The sequence below is a fragment of the Theropithecus gelada genome, chromosome 12, assembly GCF_003255815.1.
Source record: "Theropithecus gelada isolate Dixy chromosome 12, Tgel_1.0, whole genome shotgun sequence".
Lineage (NCBI taxonomy): Eukaryota > Metazoa > Chordata > Mammalia > Primates > Cercopithecidae > Theropithecus > Theropithecus gelada.
In genome coordinates this window covers 13,090,179-13,103,267 of record NC_037680.1, presented here as the reverse complement: position 1 = coordinate 13,103,267, position 13,089 = coordinate 13,090,179, and the positions used below count along the sequence as shown (strand labels likewise).

The window sequence follows — 13,089 nt, the reverse complement described above, 5'->3', positions numbered from 1 at the left end:
TCAAGCGATTCTCCTGCCTCAGCCTCCCAAGTAGCTGGGACTACAGGCATGCACCACCACGCCCAGCTAAGCTTTGTATTTTTAGTAGAGACGGGGTTTCACCATGTTGGCCAGGATGGTCTCCATCTCTTGACCTCGTGATACTCCTGCCTTGGCCTCCCACAGTACTGGGATTAAAGGTGTGAGCCACCGTGCCTCGCCTAAAAATGTTTTTTGATTTCATTATGCTAAAATGTGTGTAACATAAAATTGACCATTTTAATCATTTTCAAGTGTACAGTTCAGTGGCATTAAGTACATTCACATTGTTGTGTAACCATCACAACTATTCATCCCCAGAACATTTTCTTCTTGCAAAACTGAAACTCGGTGCCCATTAAACAATAGCTCTCTGTTTCCCACTCTCCCAAAGCTTCTGGCAACCACTATTCTATTTTCTGTCTCAATATGAATTTGACCATTCTAGGTCTTTTATATAAATGGAATCATGCAATATTTGTCCTGTGTCTGGCTTGTTTCATTTGGCATGATGGTGAAGCAGTGTTTTGATGGGTTGTATGTAAAAGAGTGCATATGAAATCTGGACTGTGAAGTGGACCTAGACTCTTACTCCTTGAAGTTTACAAAGTTAGTTCCCAAATCTCGATAGCGTTTTTTGTTTGTTTGTTTGTTTTGTTGTTTTTAGACAGGGTCTGGCTGTGTTGCCCAGGCTAGAATGCAGTGGCATGATCTTGGTTCACTGCAACCTCTGCATCCTGGGCTCAAGTGATCCTCCCACTTCAGCCTCTTGGGTAGCTGGGACTACAGGTGCATGCCACCACGCCTGGCTATTTTTTTGGTACAGATGGGGTTTCACCGTGTTGCCCAGGCTGTTATTGAACTCCTGGGCTAAAGTGATCCTCCCACCTTGGCCTCCCAAAGTGCTGGGATTACAGGCGTGAGCAACCGTGTTCAGCCTCAACAGCCTCTTTCAACCTCATAGCTTGCCACTCTTCCTCAGCAGTATGATAAACTTTAGCACACTAAATGCCCTCTATTCCCTAAACACGCATGTGAATATTTGCACCTACTGTTCTTTCTGCTGAGGCATTATGCCATCCTTCAGGTTTTGTCTTAGAAACCACTTCCTCTGGAAAGTCTTCCTGAACATCCCAAAACTGGATGAGTTGCCATTTCTTTGTTCCCCTATAGGCTCCTGATCTTACTTACAATGTAGCACTAATCAAGCATAATTGTCACTATTTGTTTATGTGCTCATCTTCACCGGATTACAAAAGTAAGAATCATTCAACCTCCACGCACCTGGCATCATACCTGGCGCATAGCCATTACAAATGCACTTTTAATTAATAATAATAATAATAATCAGATCCAGGGCAGCACTTTGGGAGGCCAAGGCGGGCAGATCACTTGAAACCTCAAAAAAAAAAAAAAAAAAAAAGAAAAGAAAAGAAAAGAAAAAGAAGTAAGAAGTACTGGCTGTGCACAGGCACACGCCTGTAACCCCAGCACTTTGGGAGTCCGAGGGAGGAGCACTACTAGCTTGAGGCCAGGAGTTTGAGGGCAGCCTGGGCAACATAGGCAGACTCCACCTCCAAAAAACAGTACATATGGCCGGGCGCAGTGGCTCAAGCCTGTAATCCCAGCACTTTGGGAGGCTGAGACGGGCGGATCACGAGGTCAAGAGAGCGAGACCATCCTGACTAACACGGTGAAACCCTGTCTCTACTAAAAATACAAAAAAAACCTAGCCGGGCGAGGTGGCGGGCGCCTGTAGTCCCAGCTACTCGGGAGGCTGAGGCAGGAGAATGGCGTGAATCCGGGAGGCGGAGCTTGCAGTGAGCTGAGATCCGGCCACTGCACCCCAGCCTGGGCGACAGAGGGAGACTCCGTCTCAAAAAAACAAAAACAAAACAAAAACAAAACAAAACCAAAAAAAAGTACATATATAAAAATAAATTTTAAAAACTAAGTGGCTGTGGTGGTGCACAGCTACCTAATAGCTCAGCTACTCGGGAGGCTGAGGTGGGAGGATTGCTTGATTCCAGGAGCCCAAGGCGACAGTGGATGATGATTAGTCCATTGCACTCCAGCCTGGGTGACAGAGTGAGACCTCATCTCTTAAAAAAAAAAAAAAAGTACAGCTAGTACAAGACTGTTTCTTCTAGTGTATGCTTTCATATTGCTACATATCATGTTTAGAGTGGTATTTATTGATTGTCCAGTTTGGGCTTCATCTGTTAAGATTTATTACTTTTACATTACTTGCCTCACACACAAGCAATGCCCAGTTTTCCCAATCTTTGTGTTTGTTTGTTTATTTATTTATTTATTTCGAGACGGAGTCTCGCTCTGTCACCCAGGCTGGAGGGCAGTGGCGCGCGATCTCGGCTCACTGCAAGCTCCACCTTCCGGGTTCACGCCATTCTCCTGCCTCAGCCTCCTGAGTAGCTGGGATTACAGGCGCCCGCCACCATGCCCGGCTGATTTTTTGTATTTTTAGTAGAGACGAGGTTTTACCGTGTTAGCCAGGATGGTCTTGATCTCCTGACCTCGTGATCCACCTGCCTTGGCCTCCCAAAGTGCTGGGATTACAGGTGTGAGCCACCGCGCCTGGCCTGTGTTTATTTTTTTGAAATCAATATTCAATGTCTCTGTTATTATGACTAAGGTAAAATATTATTTGCAGCTGAGCTCCACAGTGTGTTGATTACATTTCCTCTCCTTTTAGACATTGTGTTTATCTCAGCATTAGTAATAACCACTTCATTTCTTCGTTTACTTACTCTTTGTATATCTGTTACTAATTCATCCCATCCTGGGTATTGCACCTGTAAAACAAATCTCAGTACAGGTGGTTAGATATCAGGCAATCTGTTGGTTCCTTTTGTTTTTGGAGACGTTGCTCCTGGACCCTCCCGGCCTCCAGTTTTACTCTGCACCACCTGCTCTCTGGATCTACTGCCCAGCCGCCCATCTGAGATTCCCTTCGTGTCATCCTGGGAATTCCTTTGCCTCCTTGCTGTGTTGAATCCCTGTGTACTGGATATGTGGCTTAATCTTCCTTTCCTTTTTTTTTTTTTTTTTTTTTGAGACAGAGTCTGACTCTGTCACCCATGCTGGAGTGCAGTGGCGCGATCTCAGCTCACTGCAACCTCCGTCTTCTGGGCTGAAGCCATTCTCCCTCTTCAGCCTCCTGAGTAGCTGGGACTACAGGCATGCACCACCAGGCCCAGCTACTTTAAAAACATTTCTTTTTTAGCAATGGAGTCTCACTATATTGCCCAGGCTGGTCTTGAACTCCTGGGCTCAAGTGATCCACTCACCTTGACCTCCCAAAGTGTTGGGATTACAGGCTTGAGCCACCTTGTCTGGCTTCCCTGCTTTACTTAATCCTCACTTACTAGGGCATATTTCCCAGCAGCTTCTTGAGAAAGGGTACACGGAGAATATGAATGACAGAGTTGTTTGTTTGTTGTCTCTAATTCTTCTGAGCTCCTTTCTTTCTTTCAGTTTGATATGTTCTCTGTATTTTCATATTGGAGCGTTTCCCTACATATGAGTTGCATCTTGTCTATTTGTATCTAAAGGGTTTCACTAAAAAGTTCTGTATGTTTGAGTGAGCTTGTTGAATGGGCCTCAAGGGAGTTGAATAGGTGGAGAACTGGACGATTGGTAGAGGGATTCCCAAGTGTCAGCTTGTATAGACTGATGGACCTTTTCTCTTGGCTAGTTTTCCCCAGAGAGAGAAACCAAGTGCCTGCCTGCAGGTTATTAGAGGCAACGTTCTTGGCACTGAATGGGGTTCATATTTCCGTGTGTACACTTCTCCTTAATCCTCATATTTGCACTCCAGCACCCCATTTCTGCTCTCAGCCATACCCAGCTCCTTAGCTTCTTTGTTTCAAGCCCTCCAGGGAGTAAACTTCCATCATCTGCAGGAAAGGAGAAGAGTAACTCCTCATAGTGGACAGGGCAGGGAATCTGGGACTTATTCCAGCACAGGCTTATGAGCACCCTCTCGTTTCAGTGTTGCCTGCATCCCTGTCTTTGGAGGTACCTTCAGTTCCCATTACTTTCCGAGATTCTTATTTCTGGTTGGGCTCTCCCCTTGCAAGCATTGGGCAGAACATAGAAAGCTGACAACTCAATCAGTTATTATTCGTCCATATAGTTTTCTCTGTCCAAAATGTTGATATTGCTCATCTGTTGTTTTATCATTTGGGTGTTTTTATTTTTTTTGTCCTTATTTACACATTTTTTAATTCCTTTACTGTGATTTTAGTGTGATTTGTGGAGGGACTGGAGAAAAGCTTGTAAATTCAATCTGCCATTTTTAATTGGAACTCTGTACTCATTTTATTTTATTTACTTGTTTGGAGATAGGGTCTCGCTCTGTCACCCATGCTGGAGTGCAGTGTTGCAAACATGGCTCACTGCATTCTCGATATCCCAGGCTTAAGTGATCCTCTGCCACAGCCTCCTGAGTAGCTGGAAGTACAGGTGCATGCCACCACACCTGGCTACTGTTAACATTTTTTGTAGAGATGGAGTCTCGCTATGTTGCTCAGGCTGGTCTCTACACATTTAAAAAAGGCTTTGACACATGTTGTCAAATTACCTACCAGACAGATCTTGCCTCTGCATTCCTACCAGAAGTCTTTACCCCATATAATTCCTGACCAATATTGGATAATATTTATCCAAATATTAATAAGAATATTTGAAAGGGGTTTTTAAAAAAAAACTCAGGATGTTATCCATATGTATCCAACTATAAATTATATTCCATTGTATTTCTGGATTAACTTCTAACATCTTTTCAATGAAAACCTCAACCTCTGGAATGCAACCCCTGGGAGCAAAGAGCAAAGATCTGTCTTTCCTGCTCACAACTATAAATTGCCATCTTCTGGGACAGCGTTGGCCACTCAGTAGGCACTCAGTACATAATTGTTGAGTAAATGCATTAAGAATGAAGTGGGGGTGCCATGGCCAGCTGTGTCCAAGGGGAATGCCTGTGGCCCCTCCTGTTGGGGTCCTCTTCTTAGGTGACTTGTTTTTCACCTGGGATTGGCTTTTCTACTGTGTTAAATCTTAAAGAAGTCTTTTTCTCTCTGTGTGAAACTTCAGAATGACAGCCTGTGGCTGAAATGGACCTACAGACATTTGTTTGACCCTCACAACATTGAAAAACCAGGGAGGGGAGGCCAGTCCCAGTGGCTCACACGTGGAATCCCAGAACTTTGGGAAGCCAAGGTATGAGGATTGTTTGAGCCCAGGAGTTTGAGACCAGCCTGGGCAATATAGTAAGACCCTGTCTATACAAAAAGTTAAAAATATAAAACTTTCAAATAAGTAAGCAAGGGTAGGGGAAGGAGATTTCACATAAAATCTGCAGCTTGGGCTGGGCATGGTGGCTCACGCTTGTAAGCCCAGCACTTTGGGAGGCTGAGGTGGGTGGATCACAAGGTCAGGTGTTCGAGACCAGCCTGGCCAAAACATAGTGAAACCCTGTCTCTACTAAAAAAAAAAAAAAAAATACAAAAAATTAGTCGGGCGTGGTGGCAGGTGACTGTAATCCCAGCTACTCAGGAAGCTGAGGCAAGAGGATCACTTGAACCCAGGAGGCGGAGGTTGCAGTGAGCTGAGATCCTGCCACTGCACTCCAGCCTAGGCGACAGAGCGAGACTCTGTCTCAAAAAAAAAAAAAAAAAAAAAAAAATCTGCAGGTCTCTGGCTTCTCTTGGAAGATCTAGCAGTGCTGGATTACCCATCTGGATTGGATGACGTCACTGAGAGCTGGGTAATGATGCCCCTTTAGTTGGGGCATATGATCTCCATTTACTGCTGTGCCTTGCTGTCCCACTTCATCCATTTCTGTTTTGACCCTGGAGACACTGGAGCTTTTGGCTTCAGCTTTAGACAGTCCAAACTATGCAGAGGTGGTGGTGGTGGTGCGTGGGGTTTTGGGGATCATTCTGACTTTTTGGTAAGAAGAGAACAACTTCCAGGTTTTATACTACCTAGTAAGTCCCATCTCATTACCTGGGTGAGTCTTCCTCACACTCACCTTTCAGAGTTTGTGGTTGATCTAGTTTAAACAACTGTTGGGAGACACATATAAGAATATGTTCACATTTCTGCACAGTTCAGGCTTTCTAAGCAAAAAACACTAGGAAACCAGTCAGAAGATGATTGAACAGCAAAAACGCCTCAGAAGTTAGTGTATTGCTCCAGAGAGGTTTAGAGACTGATTTCCCCAAAAGCTGTTTGCTTATATTCTAGGGTAATAAAACACAGAGGCGCCTTTCTCCTGGAGGCATTTGCTTACAATTCATAGGAAAGTTCTCTCTTTCTCTGGAGGGAAAGATGGGCTAAAGTGCCACCCACCCAATACACCCCCTGAGTCTCATCATTCCAGGGCTCCCTCCTGTGATGCAACTCTACCAGCTACGCAGGTCGACACCCGGCTCTCATCACGTTGCCCTGTGAGGAACTGGGATGTGGGGAACTGGCATTACAATGTTCTGTGAGTGATCAGTGGTCTGCTCTGCGGTCCAGAGATCTCGGGTTTTCTCTCAGAATAGAGATAGAAATATAAAACAGCAACCCCTGCTAGTGGCAGTAGCCTGAAGTTTTGCGTAATGAGTTCACCTCTGTGTGAATTCCACAGGGGAAGCCTCCAATATCTACAGCTTTTCCTCAGACCCCTTAGTATCTGCACTACTTCACCCGCAGACTCTGGCTTGAGACTGTTTTCTCTCTACTACTAAGAATATACAGTTATTTTTTTTCTTGTTGTAGAGTCTTCGACCTCTGATGTGAAGTACAGTGGCCAAAGCATCGAGGTAAGATTAGTGCTAGCATTATTGACTGAGAATTAAAACCAAAAAACTCTATCAACTAATTTAGAACCAAATCCTCAGCAATTACAGTTGACCCTTCAACAATGCAGGGAATAGGGTCACTGATGTCCCCAACACAGTCAGAAATCCACACATAACCTTTGATTCCCCTAAAACTTAGCTACTTATAGCCTACCGATTTTTTTGTTTTGTTTTGTTTTGTGTAGAGACAGGGTCGCACTGTGTTGGCCACACTGGTCTTGCTCCTGGCCTCAAGTAATACTCCCCTTTAGCCTCCCAAAGTGCTAGGATTACAGGTGTGAGACACCGCACCTGGCTGCAATAGCCTACTGTTGACCAGAGCCTTATTGATAACATACACAGTTGATTAACATACATTTTGTGTGTTATATGTATTATATGCTGTATTCTTACAAAAAAGCCAAGAAAATAAAATGTTATTAAGAAAATCATAAGGGACCAGGGGTGGTGACTCACGCCTATAATCCCAGCACTTTGGGAGGCCAAGGCAGTGGATCACGAGGTCAAGAGATCGAGACCAGCCTGGCCAACATGGTGAAACACCATCTCTACTAAAAATACAAAAATTAGCTGGGTGTGGTGGCAGGCGCCTGTAATCCCAGCTACTCGGGAGGCTGAGGCAGGATAATTGCTTGAACCTGGGAGGCAGAGGTTGCAGTGAGTCGGGATCGTGCCACTGTACTCCAGCCTGGCCACAGAGCAAGACCCCGTCTCAAAAAAAAAAAAAAAAAAAAAAAAAAAAAGAAAGAAAGAAAGAAGGAAAGAAACCAGCAACAACAACAAAAGAAAATCCTAAGGAAGAGAAAATATATTTACTCTTCATTAAGTGGAAGTGGAGCAGCATAAAGGTCTTCATCCTCATTGTCTCCACGTTGAATAGGCTGAGGAGGAGGAAGAGGAGGTTTCGCTGTCACAGAGGTAGCAGAGGAGGAAGAAAATCCACATGTAAGTGGACTTGCACATTTTAAAGCTGTGTTGTTCAAGGGTCAACTGTGTTTCTTGGAAAAACAACAACTCACACGTAGTTCCTAGAGTAGCAAATCATTCCTGGGAAAATTACGCCTTGCCAGGTGCAGTGCTTTTCTGGAGTGTTTCTGTTCTCTACATAATGAGCTGAATAGCTCCCTTAGACCTTTTTTTTTTTTTTTTTTTTTTTTTTTTTTGAGATGGTGTCTCTGTTGCCCAGGCTGGACTGCAGTGGTGTAATCTCAGCTCACTGCAACCTCCACCTCCTGGGTTCAAGCATTTCTCCTGCCTCAGCCTCCTGAGTAGCTGCGATTACAGGCACCTGCCACCACGCCCAGCTAATGTTTGTATTTTTAGTAGAGATGGGGTTTCACCATGTTGGTCAGGTTGGTCTCGAACTCCTGACCTCAAGTGATCCACTTTCCTTGCACTCCTAAAGTGCTAGGATTACAGGCATGAGCCACCACGCCTGGCCAGACATATTTTAATTTGTCTTTTTTCAACCTATCTAGAAATTAGGCAATTGTTTTTTTTTCCCCCAGTGGTGGAAAGGTTTTCCTAGTTGTCTAATTTATAAGTTTTTGGAAAGATACTTGCAATTCTTAGTTTCTCAACTACCTGACCCTTCTTTTCCTATGAGCCTTTGAGAAATACTTATGCATAGGTACTGCTTAGCATTGTAAAAAGAAATTTACTGACCTAAAAAAATCTAATGGCCATTACTAGGCAGATGGTTAAGCACTGGGTGAATCTGCCTTTATTTCCTAAGTCATTTAGAAGAAATGGGGAAAATCATCCAGACAGTAAAACTGGGACCTACACTACATCTCATCTACTTTTAATGCCTAAGTTTCTAGAGTCAAGTTCCATTTCCTTCCTTCTTACACGTACGTGGCGATAGAATGAAAATTAAACATATATTTCTCAATTACTACCCATGACCCATGCCTTTAAATATTGTGATATAAATAGGTACTGAGTCTGTATACACAGGAAAAGACCACAATGAAAAGAAGCATAAAGTTAAGGAGTTCATAGCTTACTGCCCACAAAGCTTAATATTATACATTGGGTTACACTGACCTCTACAGGATGATAATAAAAACTAGCTTAGTTTGAAAATAGAGGGCAAAGGAGAAATGAAAGGCATCCATTTGCCTTTCATCCACAAAAATGAAATCTTGTACATTTCATTCACAAAATAATTCAGCAAAATGATGGTAAGTAGTTGTGTTTCAGATACAAATTCTGAGTTAGTCAATAACTGGTAATTTTTGAGGTATTTTAACAACAACTTTAAACTGTTCTGAGTGGGATTTCAAAAATCTTAAATCAATTCTATGGAAAGTAAAAAGAAAAAGGAAGAGAAATAAAATGCTTCTTATCTTAAATTTTTACCGTTTACATTATAGGGCCTTCGTTTAAAAATATATAACCATGAATATTTGCATCTATAATAATTCTGGTTTTAAAATGTGTTGTTTTGCAGCACACCAATATAGCACATGTATACATACGTAACAAACCTGCACGTTGTGCACATGTACCCTAGAACTTAAAGTATAATAAAAAATATTAAAAAATTAAAAAATTGTTTTAAAACCTTAAAAAAATGTGTTGTTTTAAATTGGTTCTAAAAAAAATATTGGGAATGAGGTTTTAGTTTTAAAAATTGTGATCTTTCCAGGCATAGTGGCTCATGCTTGTAATTCCAGCATTTTGGGAAGCAGAAGTGGGAGGATTGCCTGAGGCCAGGAGTTTGAGACCAGTCTGGGCAACATAGAGAGACCTCGTCTCTACTAAAATTAAAAAATTAGCCGGGCATGGTGGCACACGCCTGTAGTCCCAGCTGCTCAGGAGGCTAAGGTGGGAGGATCGCTTGAGCCCAGGAAGTTAAGGCTGCAGTGAGCTGTGATTATTCCACTACACTGCAGGCTGGGTGACAGAGCGAGACCTTGTCTCAAAAAAAAAAAAAAAAAAAAAAAAAAATCGTGATCTCCAGGCTAGCTTTGTACTTTAAAAGCCTTCCTTAAGAGGATATTATAATCTCTTTAGACTACTTTAAACCAGTTAGCATGATTTTTTTTTTTTTTTTTTTGAGACGGAGTCTCGCTCTGTCGCCCAGGCTAGAGTGCAGTGGCCGGATCTCAGCTCACTGCAAGCTCCGCCTCCCGGGTTTACGCCATTCTCCTGCCTCAGCCTCCCAAGTAGCTGGGATTACAGGCGCCCACCACCTCGCCCGGCTAGTTTTTTGTATTTTTTAGTAGAGACGGGGTTTCACCGGGTTAGCCAGGATGGTCTCGATCTCCTGACCTTGTGATCCGCCCGTCTCGGCCTCCCAAAGTGCTGGGATTACAGGCTTGAGCCACCGCGCCCGGCCAGTTAGCATATTTATATATGTTTCTGCATTCATAGCTTTTTCTCTCTTTCCTTTTAGTTCCCTCTGCCACCACTGTCACTCTTGCCCACGCGATCTGGTGTCCTTAGTATCCCCCGAAATCACAAGTTTCCAAAAGAGAAAGAAAGAAACATTCCAAGCCTCACATCTTTTGTGCCTAAGCTCTCAGCGTCTGTTCGTCAATCTGATGAGCTTAGCCCAACAAATAAGCCTCCAGGAGCCCTAGTTAAGTTGTTGATGGATTCGACTCTCAGGTCTTCTGATGGCTTCATTTGGTCAAGAAACATATGCTCTTTTCCTAAGGTTAACCATCACAGACAATGCCCGGAGATGGAGGAGAACTGGAAATCCAAGGAAATAGAAGAATGTAACAAAATTGAAATCATCCACCTTGAAAAAGGGCAGTCTTCAGTGTCTTTTGAGAATTTGAAGGAAGGCAATGTTCCTGCAGATAGGGAAGAGGATATTGACTGCCATGGGAGTAAAACGAGAAAAGCTGAAGAAGAGAACTCTCAATATCTTTCATCAAGAAAGAATGAGAGGTCAGTAGCCAAAAACTATGAACAAGATTCAGAAATAGTATGTACCATTCCAAGCAAGTTCCAAGAAGCCCAGCATTCAGAAATAACTCCAAGCCAGGATGAAGAGATGAGAAATAATAAAGCTGCTTCAAAAAGAGCTTCATTACATAAAGGTGAAGCAATGGAACCAAACAATATTTTAGAAGAGTGTACTGTACTTAAAAGCTTATCCAATGTATTCTTTGATGACCCCATTGATAAACTCCCGGAAGGTTGTAGCAGCATGGAGACAAACATAAAAATATCAATAGCAGAAGGAGCCAAACCAGAAATGAGTGGGATGGTGCCTCTTATCCACATCACCTTCCCTGTGGATGGAAGCCCCAAGGAACCAGTAATAGCCAAACCAAGCCTCCAAAAAAGAAAGAGAACCATTCATAACAACCATAGTGTCAACATACTTGTACACCAAGGAAATGACAAGCATGAGATGAATTCCCATAGAAGTAAGTTGGATTCAAAAACTAAGACAATTAAGAAGACACCTCCGAATTTCCTGATTTCTACTGAAGGTCCCATTAAGCCTACCATGCATAAAACCAGCATAAAAGCACAAATTTTCCCTGCTTTGGGACTTGTTGACCCCAGGCCTTGGCAAATGCCCAGGTTTCAAAAGAGAATGCCACAGATAGCAAAGAAGCAATCAACTCACCGGACTCACCTAAAAAGCAATCATTTCCTTGCATATGTAAAAATCCAGGAATACAAAAGTCATGTGTTCCTCTCTCTGTTCAACCGGCAGAGCCAAGACTAAATTACCTAGATCTTAAGTATAGTGATATGTTCCAAGAAATCAATTCAGCTGCTAATGGACCTGGAATCTATGAAATGTTTGGGACCCCTGTTTATTGTCATGTGCGAGAGGCTGAAAGGGATGAAAACAAATATTACCGTGAGATACGTTCGGCTCCATCAGGCAGATGTATCACCAATAAATGTCGACCTTCACACAGTGAGAGGAGCAGCAATATCAGAACAAGACTTTCTCAGAAAAAACCACATATGAAACCCCCAAAGACTTCATTTGGCATTAAACAAGAGCACAAAGGCTTAATTTCTAAAGAAAAGAGTTCCAAGGCTGTACGTAGCAACCTACGTGACATTGAAAACGGTGATGGTATTTCAGAACCAGACTGGCAGATAAGGTCTTCAGGAAATGAGTTTCTATCTTCCAAAGATGAAATTCATCCCATGAACTGGGCTCAGACACCTGAGCAGTCCATGAAACAGAATGAATTCCCTCCTGTCTCAGATTTATCCATTGTTGAAGAAGTTTCTGTGGAAGAGTCTACGGGCGATAGAGACATTTCTAACAATCAAATACTCACCACAAGCCTCAGAGATCTGCAAGAACTTGAAGAGCTACATCACCAGATCCCATTTATCCCTTCGGAAAACAGCTGGGCAGTGCCCAGTGAGAAGAATTCTAACAAGTATGTACAGCAAGAAAAGCAGAATACAGCATCTTTTAGTAAAGTAAATGCCAGCCGAATTTCAACTAATGATCTAGAGTCTGATAGTGTTTCAGATCAGTCTAAAACACTTGCAAATTTCTCTTTCCAAGAAAAACAAGAAAGTGCATCTTCCCAGACATATCAATATTGGATACATTATTTAGATCATGATAGTTTAGCAAATAAGTCAATCACTTATCAAATGTTTGGAAAAACTTTAAATGGCACAAATTCAATTTCCCAAGCAATTCCGGACTCTGTAAATAATGAGGAATTGACAGATGAATTATTAGGTTGTCTAGCTGCAGAGTTATTAGCTCTTGATGAGAAAGATAACAACTGTTGCCAAAAAATGGCAAATGGAACAGATCCTGAAAACCTAAATCGTATCCTCAGTCAGAGAGGAAGTACCCCAAAAGAAATGGACAGAGGGACAACAAATGTCAAAATGCAGGTTGGTAAAATTAGAATCCGAGATTCATTGGGGTGGGAAGGACCTCAGAGATAATCTGGTTCAAACCCCTTATTTTCAAATGAGGAATTATAAACCCTACACAATTAAATAGCTTCTTCAAGGTCTCATTGTTTGATCACAAGGTTGGAATTCAGGTCCTCTGACTCCCAGGCTAAGACGTTTTCATTATGCTGCCTCACTTCTGGAATTTAGCTAGCTTGACATTGCAATGAAATCAGTTTGGTTAAATTCATTTAGCAAAACCATTCAAATAGGTCAGTATTTTATTCAATGATGACATTTTCAACCAACAGCATATCATTTCCAACTGTCAGCAGAGAGATAA

General features: G+C 42.5%; 1 protein-coding gene across 1 annotated transcript in view; it reads left to right on the top strand.

The window, feature by feature from the left end:
- The window catches only part of MAP3K19 (mitogen-activated protein kinase kinase kinase 19), a 60,582-nt gene that overhangs the window by 27,289 nt on the left and 20,204 nt on the right, over window positions 1–13,089 (top strand). The window contains 3 exon segments of the mRNA XM_025404803.1: window positions 6,808–6,851; window positions 10,294–11,491; window positions 11,494–12,743. Of these exon segments, the coding sequence (XP_025260588.1) occupies window positions 6,808–6,851; window positions 10,294–11,491; window positions 11,494–12,743 (2,492 nt within the window).